Source organism: Chiroxiphia lanceolata, chromosome 1 (genome assembly GCF_009829145.1).
Source record: "Chiroxiphia lanceolata isolate bChiLan1 chromosome 1, bChiLan1.pri, whole genome shotgun sequence".
Taxonomy (NCBI): Eukaryota; Metazoa; Chordata; class Aves; order Passeriformes; family Pipridae; genus Chiroxiphia; species Chiroxiphia lanceolata.
In genome coordinates, this window is record NC_045637.1 from 44,474,127 (window position 1) to 44,492,587 (window position 18,461).

The 18,461-nt window shown below is 37.8% G+C and overlaps 1 protein-coding gene across 3 annotated transcripts in view; it reads right to left on the reverse strand.

The window, feature by feature from the left end:
- Positions 1-18,461, reverse strand: part of ASXL3 (ASXL transcriptional regulator 3) — a 130,672-nt gene that overhangs the window by 69,111 nt on the left and 43,100 nt on the right. For all 3 annotated transcript variants that reach the window (XM_032697664.1, XM_032697709.1, XM_032697675.1), the window contains 2 exons: positions 4,459-4,567; positions 2,988-3,099 (listed from right to left, as the gene is read on the reverse strand). In XM_032697664.1, coding sequence (XP_032553555.1) covers positions 2,988-3,099; positions 4,459-4,567 — 221 coding nt within the window. The remainder of the gene's footprint in view (positions 1-2,987; positions 3,100-4,458; positions 4,568-18,461) is intronic.

Below are 18,461 nucleotides of genomic sequence, written 5' to 3' on the forward strand. Positions count from 1 at the left end.
CTTACAGTTTCATCCTCTGCTTCCAGCTACATTTAAAGAGGCATTTTTTAAACTTGCTAAACAATTTCTGATCACTCTGTCAGATTTGGGACTTCGGGACTCTATCACAGTGGAAATGAGCAAATAAAAATGCAATCAATTGGGTAATTAAAAATTCAATGTGCAAGCAAAGCCCATCCACATATGTATCACACATATTCTAAAATCAAAGTCAGAGAATTTCATAAAGTGTTTTTTGCACTGAATTAAATGTTACTTTTATGCAACAGAATGGTTTCCTGGAAAGAGAAAAAATGCCAGCTTTAGTGTGAAAAGTGTAATTGCTCTGTTAGATCAAATATTTTCCATAGAAATACCTTTCCTCAAATATTAACAAGTCATCATCTCATCTTTGATAAACTTATTAGACTGTCCATATTAAATTTCCCAGTACAAAGGAGGTATTTTTTCACTCAGGACTTCTTATATGTCTTTTCTAGATCCTTTCCTGTTTTCCTTAATTTCTTCTTACAGCTATAATGAATGCAATACACTAGTAATCATTTAACTAGTGTTATACCCAAAGGAAACACTGTGCCTATATTCTTTAATCAGTACTATCAGAGTTATAGTCTAAGAACTGCATTGGACTAATTATCAAAAGCATCTCATTTATGTTCAATTCATTTTCTGTTTTGATCCTTAAATGCTCTTCAGATACACTGATTTATTGAATATATATTTCTGCTGTGCAAATGTGACCTTTTTCTTCACTTTAAAGTCTAAAAAAACTCACCCTGTTCGACTGTAATAATTTACAAGGCAATCAAGAGAAGTCCCAAAATCATTATTTATTATCAATAAATTTAAGCAAGAAGGATTTTATAGTGTTCAGAAAGTATTGAAAAAAAAATATTGAACAGAGTGGTTAAATCACACCCTTAAGAGCAAAAATGCCTAGTGTGGATGGTCTTTGCTGATTAAATACTTTGTAATTTCAATCCATTAAAAACTGGCTGTATTTCTTGGGCATGTTCCTATTTTTAAGCCAAGCCTTCTATACTGTAAATGAAATCAGTTACAGAATTCTATGTGCATATAAATGATACCTTTAACAACAAAACTTTCGGTCTCAAGAAAAGCTATTATCAAACGTGTTTGACAAAACTATGCTCTGTATTAGCTGACTGATACGCTATTTATGAAATATATGTGGCTTTTAATTTTCTATTGATCACATCCAGCACTGGCCTTTCTATATGCAATATAGACTCACTATTGCCATCCCATTTACTCTTTTTTAATACACCCATTGCATAACCAAAAAAAATTAAAATGTCTTGTTCTCAAAAAATTAAATATATCACAGTTTTCCAAGATTTGTTAAAGATTACACCAGGGGAAGTTCTCAGCTTTAAAACCAATCTAGGTGTAATTTAATGTTCTACTCCAAATATTCTAAAACATAAAATTTTAGCAGCTTCTCTTTTATGTCACCACAAGTGCTAGAATTATTTTTATTATTGTGAACTATGAAAACAGTACATAGCCTCCTCCCAGTCAAAACCCATCAATTTTCTACTTCTGGAATTATGACATCCTATTTACATCCTAAATAATTGCCTGGTTTTTGCCCGGAGTTTTTATTTGTTTGTAACAAGTGACATCAACTTGTGCTTTGTATTTGTAACCGTATTTCCACCGTTTTTTACTGTTCTATTCTTCCTGCAATTTGAGGAACTGCACATTAACAACATCAACAAGTTTTCTGAGTATCGAACAGGAACTGTTAAAGAACTACAAGCATGTAAGTTCACTTACACATGCAGCATACACTACACAAGCATAAAACCACTCCATGTGCAGAATTTGATAACTGATAGGCATAATAGATTAAAGAAAATGAAGACGCTGAAGCCATTTAATAACTCTTGACGTTTTTGTTTTCCACAGAGCTTCAAAACTTCACTACTAGATAGATCCACAACAACCTGTCTTGTACTCCCATCCCTGAACTCTTTGCGATTTCCAGTGGTGCTAGAGACCAATACTGAAATTGCAGTATCGGTCTTGTACAGGTGCAGCATGGAAGCTAAGTAAGTTGCTCGAGATCAAAAAGGAAGTCTGTAGCAGAACAACATGAGCTGAGCCTTTTCATGTCCTAGTTATAAACAGGGCACCCTCTCACCATACACCAAGTAAGCCAAAACAGTAGGCTGCAGTCCAGTGGTGGGACAGGTTGTGGGCGGGCAGCAGAACAAAACTGATTAAGGAAAGGTTTCAGAGGTCCTGGGAGGTTTGTTGTTTTGTTTTTTTTAATAAAGTATTCACTTTACAAACATTATATGAGTTTAGTTTTAATAAGAATAATAATCACTTCTGTTACTTGCAAGTATATTTAGGTGACTAATATTTTCTTTATGACCAATTATTAACTCTCAAAAAGAAAAAATATTTCTAAGGTTGCCATTTTCAAGTTCTTTCAATGCTTCAGTTTCTCATTATCTTAGAGAAAAAAAAAAAAAGCACAGCATTTGATACTTCAACATGTCTTTGTGAGGATGGCACACAGGAGAATCTCTGCCCGAAACAAAAAAAAATACAAACCTTTGTCCTCTGCCCAGAAGTCCACTGAGGGACCAAGCCCACATGTCCACACTGAAATCAGTGAAATGTCTATCTGACAACTGCAAGTCTGAAACTCGGTAAAGACAAATTACTCTTTTAGTTGTGGGTCCAAGAACGAAAAAATTGTAAGTCAAAAAATTACCTACTGAAAACACATCCAAAGCACTATTCTTTGTCTTTTAAAACCTTAAGTCAAATAAAGGCACTTAGTGTTCCTGGTTTCTTTATAAGGCCAAAAAAGAGAGGGAGTCACTCAAAAACAGTTCCACTGAGTATAAAACATTACTTATACTGCTTGGAAATCACACCACAAAAATCCCAACAATACTTTTTTTCTTTTCCCAAAACATGCCCTCTAATACTGAAATTAAAACACCTACCACCATTTTCTTCTCCATTATTATTGTTTGTCTCAGCCATTTCAGTACCATCTAACTCAGATTCACATCCTAAATCCAATGTTCCATCAGTAGGGCATGTTGATTCTTCTTTCTACAGTTAAAAAAGAAAAAGAAAACTAAAATTAACAAGAAAAAAAAATCAATCATGATCCTGCTGCATCTCTGAAAATAGATTACTGCAGTGTACTCTCATGCTTACATTTCAAAAAGAAAAAAAGAGAATAAAATAAAATATGCTTGTGAGTTACTTTAAAGAGAGCCATAAAAACAGACCTTGATTAAAAAACTGCAAATCAAAAGCAAAAAAACTGTTTTGTGAAGTCATAACATGCTATTTTAAAAAGAAAAAAAGTCAAATAAAATGCAAGATCTTCCACTTTTTCTTCTTCTTTTTTTTTTTTTTAACAGAAACAGACTTGTTTGGCTGTTAAAAATCCTAGTTTTCCAGTTGAGTGTCTACAACACTGCAGCAAAACACAAATCCTTTAATGTTTCTTTTCTGCCTTTGCCTGTTTCCTGAATTCAAATAGCTGAAGCAACCTGGAGCTCAAGCATGGGAGTGATTGTGAATACCTGGAATTGTGCCAAGAATCTCTCCCGATTTAAAGAAAAACAACAGCATTTGTTCTAGTGAATTAGGAAACAGAGCTCCTGAAAACTATTAATTTAGTTTCAGGTACAGAATTTTTAGTTATCAGGAGCAGGTAAATCTATATACTTTTATATTTTTATACCCTTATACCAAATACATCTGTCATAAATTACAACAGATCCTTCCTCTCAGCCCAAAATTTTAGTTGATTACATTTAGACTGCCAAGCAGATAATCTCACTTACTTGTTTCTCATCTCTGCCTCACATTCCTCCACTCCTGTTGTGAAACCCCTCTAAGTTTGATCATACACAACAAGAAAAAAATTTCACCCACAGAAAACATGTTCACAGCAAAAGAGAAAAACAAAACCAAAAAGGAATAGAAATAGCATAAAGGGAAAATGCTATCACTATAATTATATTCCTTCCCAAAAGCAACCATGCAACCTGTAAATTAAAAGCTGATTTATATTAGACTTGCAAATAATTTTTCACTATTCAAAAATCAAACATTAATACAACTACTTAATGAGAAAGTCAATGATCCTCTTGAGCTCACAGCTCATAAAACAAAGGCCTTTCTGTGAACAACTCTGACACAGCAGCATTTTAGCTAAGCTGCATGTTTTTTATACCATGTGCCAAATTCAAGAACATGTATACGCTTTCTAGGATAAAACATTCAATGTTTACTTTCATTATAAATCCTTTTAAAAGACATCTGAAAGCAGTTAGAAGGACTATCAGGTCATTTCCTCTCCAAAGAATCTAATCTGTTTACCTTTATATCTATTGAGACATTCATAAAATGGATTAATAGCTATATGTACATTCCATTTACAAAATTTAAACTTACTTTGAGAGCATAGAGTCCTGATTTCCCAGGGATTTTGAAGAATGTTCCATCACCTACACGAGTGTTAGTATGAAGCATTGCATTCAGGCAAGCTAATGGAGAGGTTCCACTGAAAAATAAAATTGTGCAGTCCAAGATTGAGTGCCTCTTGCAAAACTATTCCCTCAGTCTATTTTTTTTAAACTCATGCTTGCCTGGCTTTTTTTTTTTTTTGCCCCCCCCCCCTTTTTTTTTTAATTCTCTCAACCCTGAAAACATCTACATTACAATAACAGGCCAGTTTCAAACTTAATCATATGCATCTGTCCCCTAGGCTTGAGGCAAAAAGTCTGTGAATTATAATTATGCTTTTCTTCATACAGCAACCAGTTCCACATTCTGAGAGAACCAAAGTCCAAATATTTATGTGAAATTACTTCATAAATAACACCACGAAGCCTCATTTTTAAAATGTTACAGACAATGTGGCTGCTGCACATGAATGATCAAAACAGTACCAAGTTCAAGGGCAGCTGCATCCCATAGGATGAAAGGCAACAAAAGAATAATAAAGAGCCTAGAAAGAACACATTTAAAATTAAAAGTAATATATAGTAAAGCCACCTTCTGCCTTAACATGGTCAGCACGCATTATTATACATAAATATGAACACATTTGTACATTTTATGAAGCATTATCTTTTCTAATTAGAGTTGTTTTAGAGATTAAGAGATTGACCTACTCAAGGTAGTAATTGTAATACCACTGTGGAATGCATATTAAAGGACTATTTAAAAGAAAACATAAGTATTTGGACAGAGATGTCTTTGTAGTATATGCATGTTTACATCTCAGAAAAAGAAAGCACATGTTTCTAACCCTAGTTAGACATACACTATTCTGAAAAGTTGATCTAAAAATGGTGGGCAAGGAGGTATTCATAAATTATTTTATTTTAATTTAAAAATTAAAGTACAAGATTTATAGATGTACTACCACATCTTTGTCCCCATTTACTGGCTACTGTACATGGTGTACTCAGGGACTGAAGCTGAAACTGTGCTTCTTCCCTGGGGTCCCTAGTCTGCACGCACGCTTATCTTTAGCCACGTAAATATATTCCACTTGGTTAAGTGGAACAATGCCTGTGCATTAAATTAAGTGTGTTGCTAAGTATTTCAGGATTAATTATATACTCAACTATAAACCAAGAACAGGGCTTCAAAGTTCATCAGAAAGTACTCTTCTTTATTCTGCAGAATTATAACACAACATCTAATCTTTGTTGAAAATTGCATGTCCAATCTCTTTTTTATAAACAAAACTGGACTGAAATTTTTGTATTTCATATGGTGATGTTTTCTGTTGATTTTCATGGTTTCATTACAACAAAATTTATCCTTATTGTACATGTATTATTTTAATGGCAAGATCAATAGTGTGGTAATTGCTCTTCCAGTAAAAATTAAACTACAAAGTGTCCTCAGGCCAGGAAGTCCCGTCTGTTATAATTTATTTGCTAGAGGTCACCTAATGTATCACATTACTAACTCTAAAATTAAAAATTTCAGGTAAAAATGCTGCTTGTTGATAAACACAACAGATATGTAACAAGTATCTATTTTATGACTATCCTAAATATAATCACACAATATGAAAATTCTGGGAAGTGTTTTTGTTTGTTTCTTTCTTTCTTTTTTTCCCCTCTGCAAATAAAATTAATACCACATCTGGTTTTGATATAATACTGTAACAAAATACAAACCTAACTATATTAGAAATAAAATGATACTGCTAGGAGTGGGACAGAAAACATTAAGAGAGTTCATTGAGTTTAATGATTACTTAAAACACTTTTGTAATATCTAGAATACTTATCTTTACACATTTTCCTTACTGCAATGATGTTTGACAAGAAAAGACACAAAGCTTTTAATACAGCATTTAGTTGCGTAATCTCTTCCATATGTTAACATACATAATGTGAAGCAATTTCAACTCTCTCAATCTTGGATCTTTTTAGTGAAACGTTATTACCGATCAAGACTTTCTCTGCACGATAGAAAGAACTTGCTGACTCTGCAGTGGAAGACAAACTCAGTATGTCAACGAGAAACAAAACTGCATGCACATGTATGCACGATTTGTATCCTCCTATTCTGACAGAGACACTCTGGAATCCACACTTATTTTTAGATACCATTAACCAATTAAAATGATACAAGATGAATGAACCCAAAATAGAGGATTTGGCAACATCTCATGACCACTACTGTGCTCACAGCAGATATCTTAATCTTCAAAGTCTAGACAACTGGCAAGTCGACAACAGAAACTACTCTTTGACTTACAAAGAAACCCGTATTGGCTACTGAGCCAAGATTTACTTTAACTACTGCAATGCTTGTTGCCTACAGATATCTGCAACTCCTAATGGCATGCAACCAAAGAGCCATACCTACCCTTCTTGAAAACTGCACTTGGGTATGTCTATAACGAGCACAAAACAAACCACGCACAACACACTTAAATGGAAATGAAATAATAATCTGGACACAGTGAGATGGGATTTATTTATTTTGAGCTAGCAGATCAAACTGAAGTTCTATGTTGCCCTTTTTCACTGCTATGTTGACCCATGTTAACCAATGACTTTCCTATTCTTCTGGCAGCACTGGCATCCTTGAAACACTGTATTAAAATTCCCAGATGTTACTCACAACTGATACTGGAAAAGTTTGCAACACATGCTATCACAACACATAGGACTGTGGTTCAAAAAACCAGCAATCAAAGATCCCATGATGCAGACTGATGTCTGAATCACAGAGCACTTTCTGAGGGATCTGTACTACTTATTGCATGCTTTATAAATTCTCCTACAGCCTGAGGACATGTTTCTTCTGCTCACAGCTCCTGGCAGGTATTAATAAAGCAGTCGAGGCCTGCCAAATATAAGGCTGAGTATCTCTGAATATCAAAAATGGCACAGCTTGACCTAAGTTCTTGAAACACTCCAAATCAGTTCAACTTTGATTCAGTCAAATGAAATTGGATACAATAATATTCTACTTTGCAACTTGATATCTGTGAATTTTAAGAGCCATAATATATTTCAAACCGATATGCTGCAAGTTTTATTGCCATAGTCTGCACACAAGAAATATGTTTACCATTTACAGCCTTCAGATGCAGAACTTTCATACTATTTATCATCTTTTGGGTGAGACTGCTTTAAACCACTGTGGTATTCTAAGAGTCATTCACACACATGAGTTACCATCTGTAGCAGTATGTCTTTAAGACTGGTATTTTTCTGCTTGTCTGTTTATTTTATATGCGTATACATCTATACACACATACAAGCAGTGTACCCCCCCCAAACACATACTTTCAAATAGGTTTAAAAAATGAAAAGTTACTTACTTTCTGTGAAGGTGATGTGATGTTATGATGTTACAACAACCAGCAACATAGGAAAGAGAAAAAAAAAATCAAAATACAACACTCATTAGCTTTCCAATATAAAAGTTGCTAACATAATTCTATCATTTAAAAAATATCAGGCATTTCAATGTTCCATAAATTCTTTTCCCAAAATCACTATGAGTTAGTAGTATTCAGCACATCCTTTCAAAATTCCTGTTCATTATCAAAGCAAGCTTTTTACCCCAACTCCCCCAGTCAAAAATTTCTCCAACATTTAGTGATTCTGGGCTCCCTCTACTGGTCACGCAGCCAGTGTTACCTAAATCGAAATGCCAGACTACAGTTTCCACACACAAAACTCTGCAGAAACACGAGGGAGTACACATTTCAGTTATTTCCTCCTCTGCCACCCTTCCCCAAATCCTACAAAAATCTGTAAAAACACCAGCAAAACCACTACTTATTTTTAAATTGTGAACTTCTCAAACACACAGTTTCATCAGAAAAACCCTGAAAATGTCCATGGTTATACTCTTAATTTTAACAGTCTTTGCTAGACTGTTTGCCAAGAGACAACAATTACAATCTTGGCAAAAAAGTATTTTAAATATGGAAAATAAATTGACTAAAGCTAACTTGTCTAGGCAATATAGTGTGGAGACCATGAAAGTTCCCCAACATTATGCAGGCAAAAGGCCTCAGGTCCTGCAGCAAGGCAGCATTTCAACCACTCAGCCCCACTATATGTGCAGTAACCTCTCCTTCCTGTTATGTTCCCAAATCTATGACAACCACTGTAAGAGGATCACTGAGGTATCGCAAATTTGTTCCGTATTTATTTGTTTGAAATCATCTGCTCATTTCACAGAGATACATAAACAGTCACAAGGGAGCAACAATTTTTCCTCACTGCTGGAAAAAAGTAAAACCAAAAGGTTTCAGAACTAATTTCTGATTCGAAGTCACACAGAATAAAATATGTTTATAATGCACATAAGTTACACCAGTTTCAGAGTGACAATAGATAAAGAAAATAAAACATATGAGGGAAGGTTGTAGAAAACCCATTTGTGTGGTACAGTAAACAGAAAAGTAAAAGAAGGTATAAATTGTTATTTTCCAGAAACATGTAAAAGGCCACTGAAATTAATTGAGATAAATGTTCTTCATGGCCACTGGGGAAAGAAAAAGAAAGTTCATACATAGTCTAAAACTGTGAATGTAGCTGTTGATGTTTTAATCAACACCAGAACTGAGCAGGGGAGTCTGTAAAAAGACCTTCCTGGGAAGCTCATACACACACCAGTCCTGGCTGGTACATAGATGGGAACCTGTCCCAGTGTTTGCATCGAATGATCTCTTGAGCATGCATCCAGCACTGCAACCTATGATTCTTTATCTCTTCAATAAGTCAAAATTCTTATCAAGACTGAGCTAATAATATACCCTAAGTATACTTTTTCCAACATATACAGCACCTAGAAATGCTGGAAAATTGACTAGATGTCTATACATGCATTGCTTGCTGAAGTGTTCCACAGAGCACTACATGAAGCACTAGATACACCAAGTGTGATGAAGCCATCTTTGGCTGCTTCTTAGAAGCTTTCTACAATCTTCAAGGAGCTGTGTGCTCATGGTCCTGCAGTCAAGTGCCAGCAAAATGTCCCAACTTGCCTTACAAGATTGTAGCCATGACCTAGCTTGGGAATGCCACACAAAACCACCAGGAACCTAGGCAGCTATACCAAGACAAGAAGACAGCTGTCCTATACATGAGGAAGATAGGCAAACTGCTGCTGACTGGTCTAGAGCTGCTCTCATCCCACAGCCATACTTGACTGAGCTGGTAGTGTTGCAGCAGTTGTTAGTGCTGGGGCTGCAGCAAGATCTTCCAGTTGGGGCTCAGAAGGAATACCCAGGAGAAGTCCACTAAAGTGAGGACTGAAAACAAGACCTGGCCATTTTACTATATTCAAATGGCACAGGCACAGGATCCTTCCCTTGGCACAGAGGGAAGTAGAGAGCACAGGAAAACAGAAGACAATGTTGATCCTGCCAACCACTTGCAATTTTTTCAGCAATAAAAGTTTCAAATTAGTCTAAATAAACCAGCCAGCTGACCCCGGCTGGACATCATGTGCCCACCAAAGCTGCTCTATCACTCCCCTCCTCAGCTGGGCAGGGGAGAGAAAATATAAGGACAGGTTCATGGGTCAGAAAGAAAAGGACAGAGAGAGATCACTCAGTAATCATCATCATGGGCAAAACAGACTCAACATGGGGAAATTAATTGAGTTTATTACCAATCAAATCAGAGTAGGATAATGAGAAATAAAACAAAACTTTAAAACACCTTCCCCCCACCGCTCCCTTCTTCCTGGGCTTATCTTCACTCATGATTTTCTTTACCTCCCCCACAGTAACACAGGGGTGATGGGGAACGGGGGCTATGGTCCGTTCATCACATCTTTTCTTTCCTGCTCCTTCCTCTTCAGGGGAAGGACTCCTCACACTCTTCCCCTGCTCCAGGGTAGGTCCCTTCCACGGGGTGCAGTTCTTCAGGAACAGGCTGCTCCATCATGGGTCTCCCACAGGATCACAAGTTCTGCCAGCAAATGTGCTCTAGCACGGTACTGGAAGGAGCCTGCTCCAGCATAGGCTTCCCATGGGGTCACAGCCTCCTTTGGGCATCCTGTTCCAGTGTGGAGTCCTCCACAGGCTTCAGATGGATCTCTGCTCCACCACAGACCTCTATGGGCTGCAGGGGGACAGCTGCCTCACCATGGTTCCGCACCACAGGCTGCAGGAGAATCTCTGCTCCAGTGCCTGGAGCACCTCCTCCCCCTTCTTCTTCACTGATCCTGGTGTATGTAGAGTTGTTTCTCTCATATATTCTCACTCCTCACTCCAGCTGCAACTGCTGTTGTGTAGAGCTTTTTTCCCCCCTCTTAACTCTGTCATCCCAGAGGCATTACTACTGCTGTTGATGGGCTTTGCCTGGTCAGCAGGGGGTTTCGACTTGGAGCTGGCTGGCGTTGGCTTTATAGGACATGGGGGAACCTTCTGGCAGCTTCTCACAGAAGCTACCCCTGTAGCCCCCCACTACCAAAACCTGGCCATGCAATCCCAAAACACACAGGAAGACTGCAAGCAGTATATTTGCTTTCTTGGCCAACGTTAAATACAGACTACACATTTGTATTGGGTCTGGCTGAGATGGAGTTCAATTCCCCATAGTAGCCCTCACAGTGTTGTGCTTTGCATTGGTAGCTAGAACTGTGTTGATCACACACCAGTCTTTTGGCTACTGCTGAGCACAGCATCAGCACTGTAATGTTCCTTCTGGGAGGGGACACAAGTAGGCCAAACTAACCACAGGAAAGGAAAAAGCTAAGGAAAGAAGCAAGAAGGGGGGCATTCGTTGTTTCCAATGGCTGCCTGCTAAGGAACCATTATGCATGTTGAAGTCCTGCTTCTTGGAAGTGGCCAACCGTCGCTGCTGATGGCAAGTAGAAAATAAACCTTGTTATTTTTCACTTTGCTTTTGCGCACACAAGTTTTTGGTTTAGCCTTAATAAACTGCCTTATCCCAACCCACGAGTTGTTTTCCATCTCACTCTCTCTCCCCTTTACGACTGGGAAGGGGAGTGATTGAGCAGCTGGGTGGGCACCTGGTGTCCAGACAAGGTCAACCCATCACCAGTATTCCAGGTACAATTTCATTCAGAGTCATCCTTCACTCAACAGCAAAATCACAGACTAAGCATGTTAATCCAAACTAAACCAATTTAAATTATCAAACAGAAAACTTGATTTTAATAATCAATTAAAATCTTGCTTTTGATTTTTTCCCACTTATTTTCCTACTGCAAGGTTAATTTGTTCATTGCTTAAAATTATTAAAATACCCCAATCAGCCAACAAATAGAGCTTTAATGTAATCTTATTTTTTGATATTTGGAGACTACAAATGCATTCAGCAATTATCTAACTTAATGTACAGAAATTAATTCAAGCTGTATTTTCTGATGTTAAAATAGCAATGACATCTTATTTACCAAATCATTACAAGTATTTCTGTCAAATCATCTTTGGAAAGAAACTGTAATTTGATTAAGGGATTGGCTTTTAAATACTGAATGAAAATATATTAGATGTGCTGGATATAAAATGAAAAAAAGGGAGACTTTCCAAAATATCACATATCCAATATAATTTACTAAACAATAAAACCACCTCTTAATATATAGAAGTAGTAGCTAGGGAACCATCTACTACTTCTATATATAGAGACTAGTGAAACTGTAGAGCTGAAAGATCTCAGCCTCTCACACAAAGTACTTATTCATAAATTTGAACAAGAAAAAAAGCATTTTACTTTTTGAGGTTCCAACAAGCTTCTTCATTTTAAAGAAGCCAGAACTTAATGAGAACTACAGAAAATACTCCTGATACCTACAGTTGATGTGACTATCCAAACTATTTCTGTTCTGAAGTCTTAACTGCTAAAATAATAAATAAAGTCACAATAAATAAAGTCTTAAGCCTTAAGTCACTTGCTAAAGTTCTACAGGAGTTGAAATACATAGAGGTAGAATACTATTTATACAGTTTGAATAAATCATACTTAAGGTTTATTCCTATTATAAGCTGTCACATTTTGATCTTTAAATGTATTTTAAAGGATTAAAAGAAATTCCTTAACATCCCTATTTTTTATTTTTAATGAATTTTATCCATATTAGCCAAAATTAACACCAGTTTTGTTCCCATATTGGTAGCACCATGAAGAAAATTTTTACATCTCTGGTCTTCACACGTGGTACCTGACTTTCAGACTTCAGATATCACCAACAGGGCTACTGTTCTTGAGCAGGGTAAATAAGCCAGGCTATTAGGCTACAAGACAGACTAGCACAGCTCATTCACCTATAGTCTCACAGACTGTAAACTACCAGCAGATGGTAGGGGAAAAGACCCATTATATGTACTACTAACATTGCTCCATCACCAACCCTCATATAGATTTCTTGTTTTTCTAAATCAGATGAAGATAGAGACAAGATCATTACTAGTATGATGGAAAAACCAAGGACCAGTACAGACATGCTGTAATGTCATAGATACCCAATGTCTGTCTCAAAAACTAGCAGTTTTCACTGAAGTTAACCAAAGCAGTGAACGCCAAATATGTAAAGCAGAAGAACCTAGTAACCAGAACTCTGCCCTTTGCAGCTTGTGAGGGTGTTATAAGCAGCCAGAATCACAGCTGACTGAACTGATATCTCACCAAGAAACCAAACCTTTTCAGTGTCCTTCAAATGTAAAATAATCTGGAGCAATGCTGTAGAGAAACTCAACATGGATCCTAAATTCAAGCTAGGTATCATGAAAAGGTTTTTGGTTTGGGTTTTTTTTTTTGCCATTCTTAGCAGGAAATCTCGTTTACAAACTCATCTAAGTCTAGTTTTACATTTTGAATTGACCAAAACTGGAATCAGGGAAGGAGCTAGAAGTGAAGCTCCTTTTACAGAGCTAACAGGTGTCCTCAGTCTCTTATCAGACCACCTTTGAAGCATTAAGCAATGCTGTCTCTCCTTGGAAGAGAGACACACAAAAATTATTTTCAAGTCTTGTGTGAAGGATATACATAACAAACAAATACTGGAGATTATGCCACCACCCTTAAGACCCATTTCAACTACTTCTAGGATCCTCCTGCATGAAGCAATATCCCTCTGCGCCTTTTGTACATCTACACACAGTCATCGTTTCAGTGATTACATGGCATTGGTATATACAATAAAGACCAAACATAATAAACTTCTAGCCATGTGTCATCATGGAAAAACTAAGGGGGACAAGTGAATGAAACTGCTAGCTGCAGGTGAACATGACAGAAAGACAGGGGGTGTTGGCAAGAAAATGTTATATTATTTCTTTGCTGAAAGGTTTGCCAAACTGTTTGCATTCACCCACAGTCAGTCACAAGTGACTAACTGATCACACAATGTAAGACGTTTCTTGGAAAGCAAAGCTCTCATGCATGACTACCCATACATTTTTATTCTAATTCCCTCTCAGTATCCAAGAATTTGGCTCGCATTTGCAAATGATGGCATAGACTTCGGGGTTTTTTCCCCTCTTAGCTGTGTTGCAGCACTATGGTATATCTAATTTATTTTTTTTTTTCTGCAGGGGTAAAGATTATTGAAAACACACCTGATCCTGCCTTCTGCTCTGTGCAATGGCCTTTCACAGACATTTCAAGCAAGTCTGGCATTTCCACCCTTACCTTTAGAGCACTCTGTGGTCTGAGGCCAGGGTAGATGAAATTCTGATACCCTACAACACTGAAAATTAATCTTTTTGTTATCTAGAGCAAAGTATATTTTATCTCTGGCAGCCTGAGAAAACTTCTGATAGTGTCAAATCTGGTGACAATAGCCACAGTAATGTTCCAGAAGAACACAAAAAATGGAGTTCACCTGTAGTGAAAATGGAGCTTTATTTAGGACTGGTCTAAACCAATAAAATGAAAAGCCCTGGGAACAAAAGTTCATCGCAAATCTCAGTACTCCTTAAGCCAGCAAGGCTTTCTCTCTTTTTTTTCTTTTTTAACCATTTTTTCTCATAAGAAAGCCTTTATTTACAAAAGTTCCAGAACCCGTATAAAATTTAAGTGTTCCTGAACATAATTTTATAGAACTACTGTGATGGATTTGCCCTCGAAAATATTTACAATGTGTCTGAAAACAAGATGCCAGCAGTATAGCAGGTAAATTTGAGAAGAAAGAATAAAACCCACACAAATCTATCATATCAATCCCATATTATACACTACAGACTGAAAGATACTGACAAGTTTTTCCAAAATTTAAATACCCCATCTCATTATTTTTGTTGATTACCTTTACTCATGCCTCTGAGTAAGTCTCCCTGAATACCCTGAATGTTCTGAAAAATATGCTTGAAACACCATTACACCTCATTAAATGATATTCACATATGGCAACAAGCATTCCTCGACCAGAAAGGAAATGAGAATACAAGTTTTATAGAGACTGTTTACACTTTTCTGTGTTCCCTAACACCTGAGAAAACCCCAGGTTTTTCTTCTTTGTGAAGAAAAATCTCAAAGAAAGGATATATGTAAATGCATCTCTGCACTTTGAGTCTTTACCATTTCGTTAGATGTCACACAAATAATACAAGAAAGAAAGCAATGCTAACAAAAAAAAGGGCATTTGAATGTGTTTTTGAAAGACACAGGCAAAGATTAAAGAGTGCCTTTTGAAATCATCCCAAAAGAAAAATGTTTCAGAAAGAAAACTACCCCAAAAGAACAAGAAATCAGCATGTGTCAGTTAGTCACGACAGCTAAGGTGTCCCCTGGACTGAGAACACCCTCCTCATTCAACATCACTTAAAAGAAACTATTTGATTCTTTTGTGTAACAAATTCTTATACTGGTCAAATAACACTGTTCTTTCTGACAGCTACTTCCTATTCAAAAATGTATGGGGTTTTCTCTTTTTTCTTTTAATAGTTTTAACTGATTTCATTAAAAAGCACTAGTACATTTTTCATTTTCTACTCCAATATCAATGTTCACCATGAATGAAAAAACTATAAAGACAGTGAAAAAAAAAGATTTCTTGCCACATTAAAGGAATTCTGGAATAGAGGTTAAAAAATGGCTTTCTTAAAGAAACCATGGGTTTTATATATACGATGTCTTATTTTAGTATCAGATTTCACAGACCCCTGTGGGCTTTAAATACATATGTTTAGAAAAATGAAGTAATGACTATGCTACAGTCAAAAATGTACTAAACCCAAGAAAAACACTGCCACAAAATGTGCAATGTATAAAACGAAAAAAAACACCCCACCCTTCCAAATATTCTTGGCTTCAAGGTGGGTGAAGCTTACTCCTCAAAAAAAAAAAAAAAAAGTCAAGGTGGAAAGTAAAGTGACTATGCTAAACAAGACGTAGTCAGTAATCACTGAATGCCTTTTGGCCTCTAATATTTAATCATCCTACACAAGGGACCTCTATGAACTTATCCCAAGTTCTCTTGTTTAATTTGGCTTTTTAACTGGCCAGTCTCCACAACTGTCGCTGCAGAGTTTTAAGAATCTCTTGTGCATGTGTGTAATTGATAAACAACTGGTCGGTCAAATGCAAAAAGTACAGCCCACTCCCCCCCCCCCCCCAAAAAAAGTTACAGCTATTTTTAAGAACATTCAGCTCCACCAAGGTTCACACACTCACATAATTTACAGTGGGAATAACTTCCAGAAGTTATCTAGTCCAACATCCAACCCTCTACTCAAAGCAGGGCCACTTGGATCTAGGCCTCATCCACTCAGGTTTCGTGCAATCTCCAAGAACGGAGACTTCACAGCCTCTCTGGACAACCTTCCTCCTGTGCTTAACTGCTCTCACCGGGAAAGTATTTTTCTTAGTATCAAATCATAATTTTTCATGTTTCATGTTCCATGATACATGTTGTGTCTGCTGCCTCTCATTCTTTGCTTTTCATGCTGTCATTACGCAACCTCCAAGAAAAGCCTGGCTCTGTCTCCCCTACACCCTCCCATTAGTGAGCTGTGGAGTGCCATGGGATCCCCCTGAGCCTTCTCTTCTCCTTTGTGAACAAACCCAGCCCTCAGCCTTTCCTCATACACCATATGCTCTAGCCTCCAGCCATCCCGGTGAACCTCCACTGGACTCACTTTGATATATCAATCTCTTTCCTGGACTAGGGGCCCCAAAACTGGACATGGCTCTCCAAATGGGGTCTCACAAGTGCTGAAGGGGAAGGATCAGTTCACTTGACCTGCTGGCCATGCTCCTGCTAACAGAGCCCAACATGGGGTTACCCTTTGCTGCAAGGGCACACTGATGGACTAATGTATGCCTTGTTAACCACCACAACTCCCAGGTCATTTTCTGCAAAGCTGATTCCTGGTCTGTTAGCCCCCAACCTATACCACTACATTAATCACTATGCTCCAGAGGAACAGGTTTGCTCTCGCCTTTTTTGAGTTTCATGAGGTTCCTCTTAGTGCAATTCTCTGCTGTCTTGATCCCTCTGAACATCAGCCCAGTCTTCCAGAACACCAACTGCTTCCTCCAAACTTGCTGAATGTGTTGAATCTGTCCCGTTATTTAGGTGTTTAATAGTATTGTTACATACACCTAAATATTTAGGTGTTCAATGTCTGAGCAACACCACTTAGTAACTGGTTACCAACTAGAGTTAGCATGTTTGATCAAAACACTTTGGGGCCTGCAGTCCAGGCAAATTTCCCTCCCCCTTACTGTCCACTTCTAGAGTTCCTATTTCACCAATTTGACTGTGAAGACACTAAGGTCTTGCTAAAGTAAAGGTAAAAAACATCAGCCTCAGCTGGCTCTAATTGTCTCCCCTGACAATCTTGCTGATGTCCTTCCAGTGCACTGCACCTATCCTTCTCTGAAGGCAGAGAAGCTTCCTTCTATTGTCCAAAGTCATAACTTTCCAACTTCCCAATCCTATGAGTCTCTATTCACAGTCGGCTTGTGACTACTATGTAGGTAGTCCACAAGAAGCAAGTAGCCAACATAAACTGTTTGTCAGAACTGAGAGAGTCAAATGACTCCTTGGCCTTGACCTGCTGTGGCATGCCACCAAAGTCCCCAGAAGCTGGAGCTTCAAGAAGATTTTCCCTGAAGTTTCCTCAGGAAGCTCAAGAAGCCTGGAAACTTCTGCAAACTGCTCGATATCCAATTAGCTGCTTCTGCTGGAGGTCTGCAACAGAGTAACAAAATATACTGCAAAAGAACAACAGGACTTCTGAGCCTCTGTACCACCCACTGAGGAAGCCCATGCAGCATCTGACAGTGGCTTCATTAACTCTGTTGCGCAACGAAAAAGGGAAAAGAAGGCAGAACAAAGTGTTGCCAGAAAACCACTGTGAGCCAGGCCTAGTTCAGAAGGCTGAGTAGGATTCCTGCTTTATCATGCTATACTAGGAATGTAATCCTGATGCAGTCACAGCTACCAGCCACACTCCTCCCTTGAATGATTAGAAGAATTTCCAGCCTTTCTTATCATCCACAGCAGAGATTTCTGATACCACAGCCGTAATGGTTGCAAGACACCACCCTGCAGTTATACCAGCAATAATGCATCTCTGTACCTGTATGTAAGGCCATAGAATAGTTTCTGCTTTCACCAACGAGGTTTGCACCAAGACTAATACTGGGCTCACGTCACTTTCTGCCAGCTCTGCCACTTAATGAAGCAGTCTGAGTGGCTTCCCTCTAAGTCAGACCACGTGTTCCTGCCTCCATGACATGTTCTTCCCCAACGCCCCTTTCTTCTTTATTTAGAACTTGATTATTTCCCCAGACAACCATGTGAATGCTTGTGCCAGCATCCAGGGAGGTGGGCAGCCCAGAGCAGGAAAAGCAGCTTGGTGAGAGCAGGATTATTATTTCGGCTACAATATTGGTTTACAGTAACTGGAGAAGGATGGCCTCAGACTGACACAACTGGTTCCCATTTCAGACTTCTCAGCGCAAGGCCTGTATTTCACC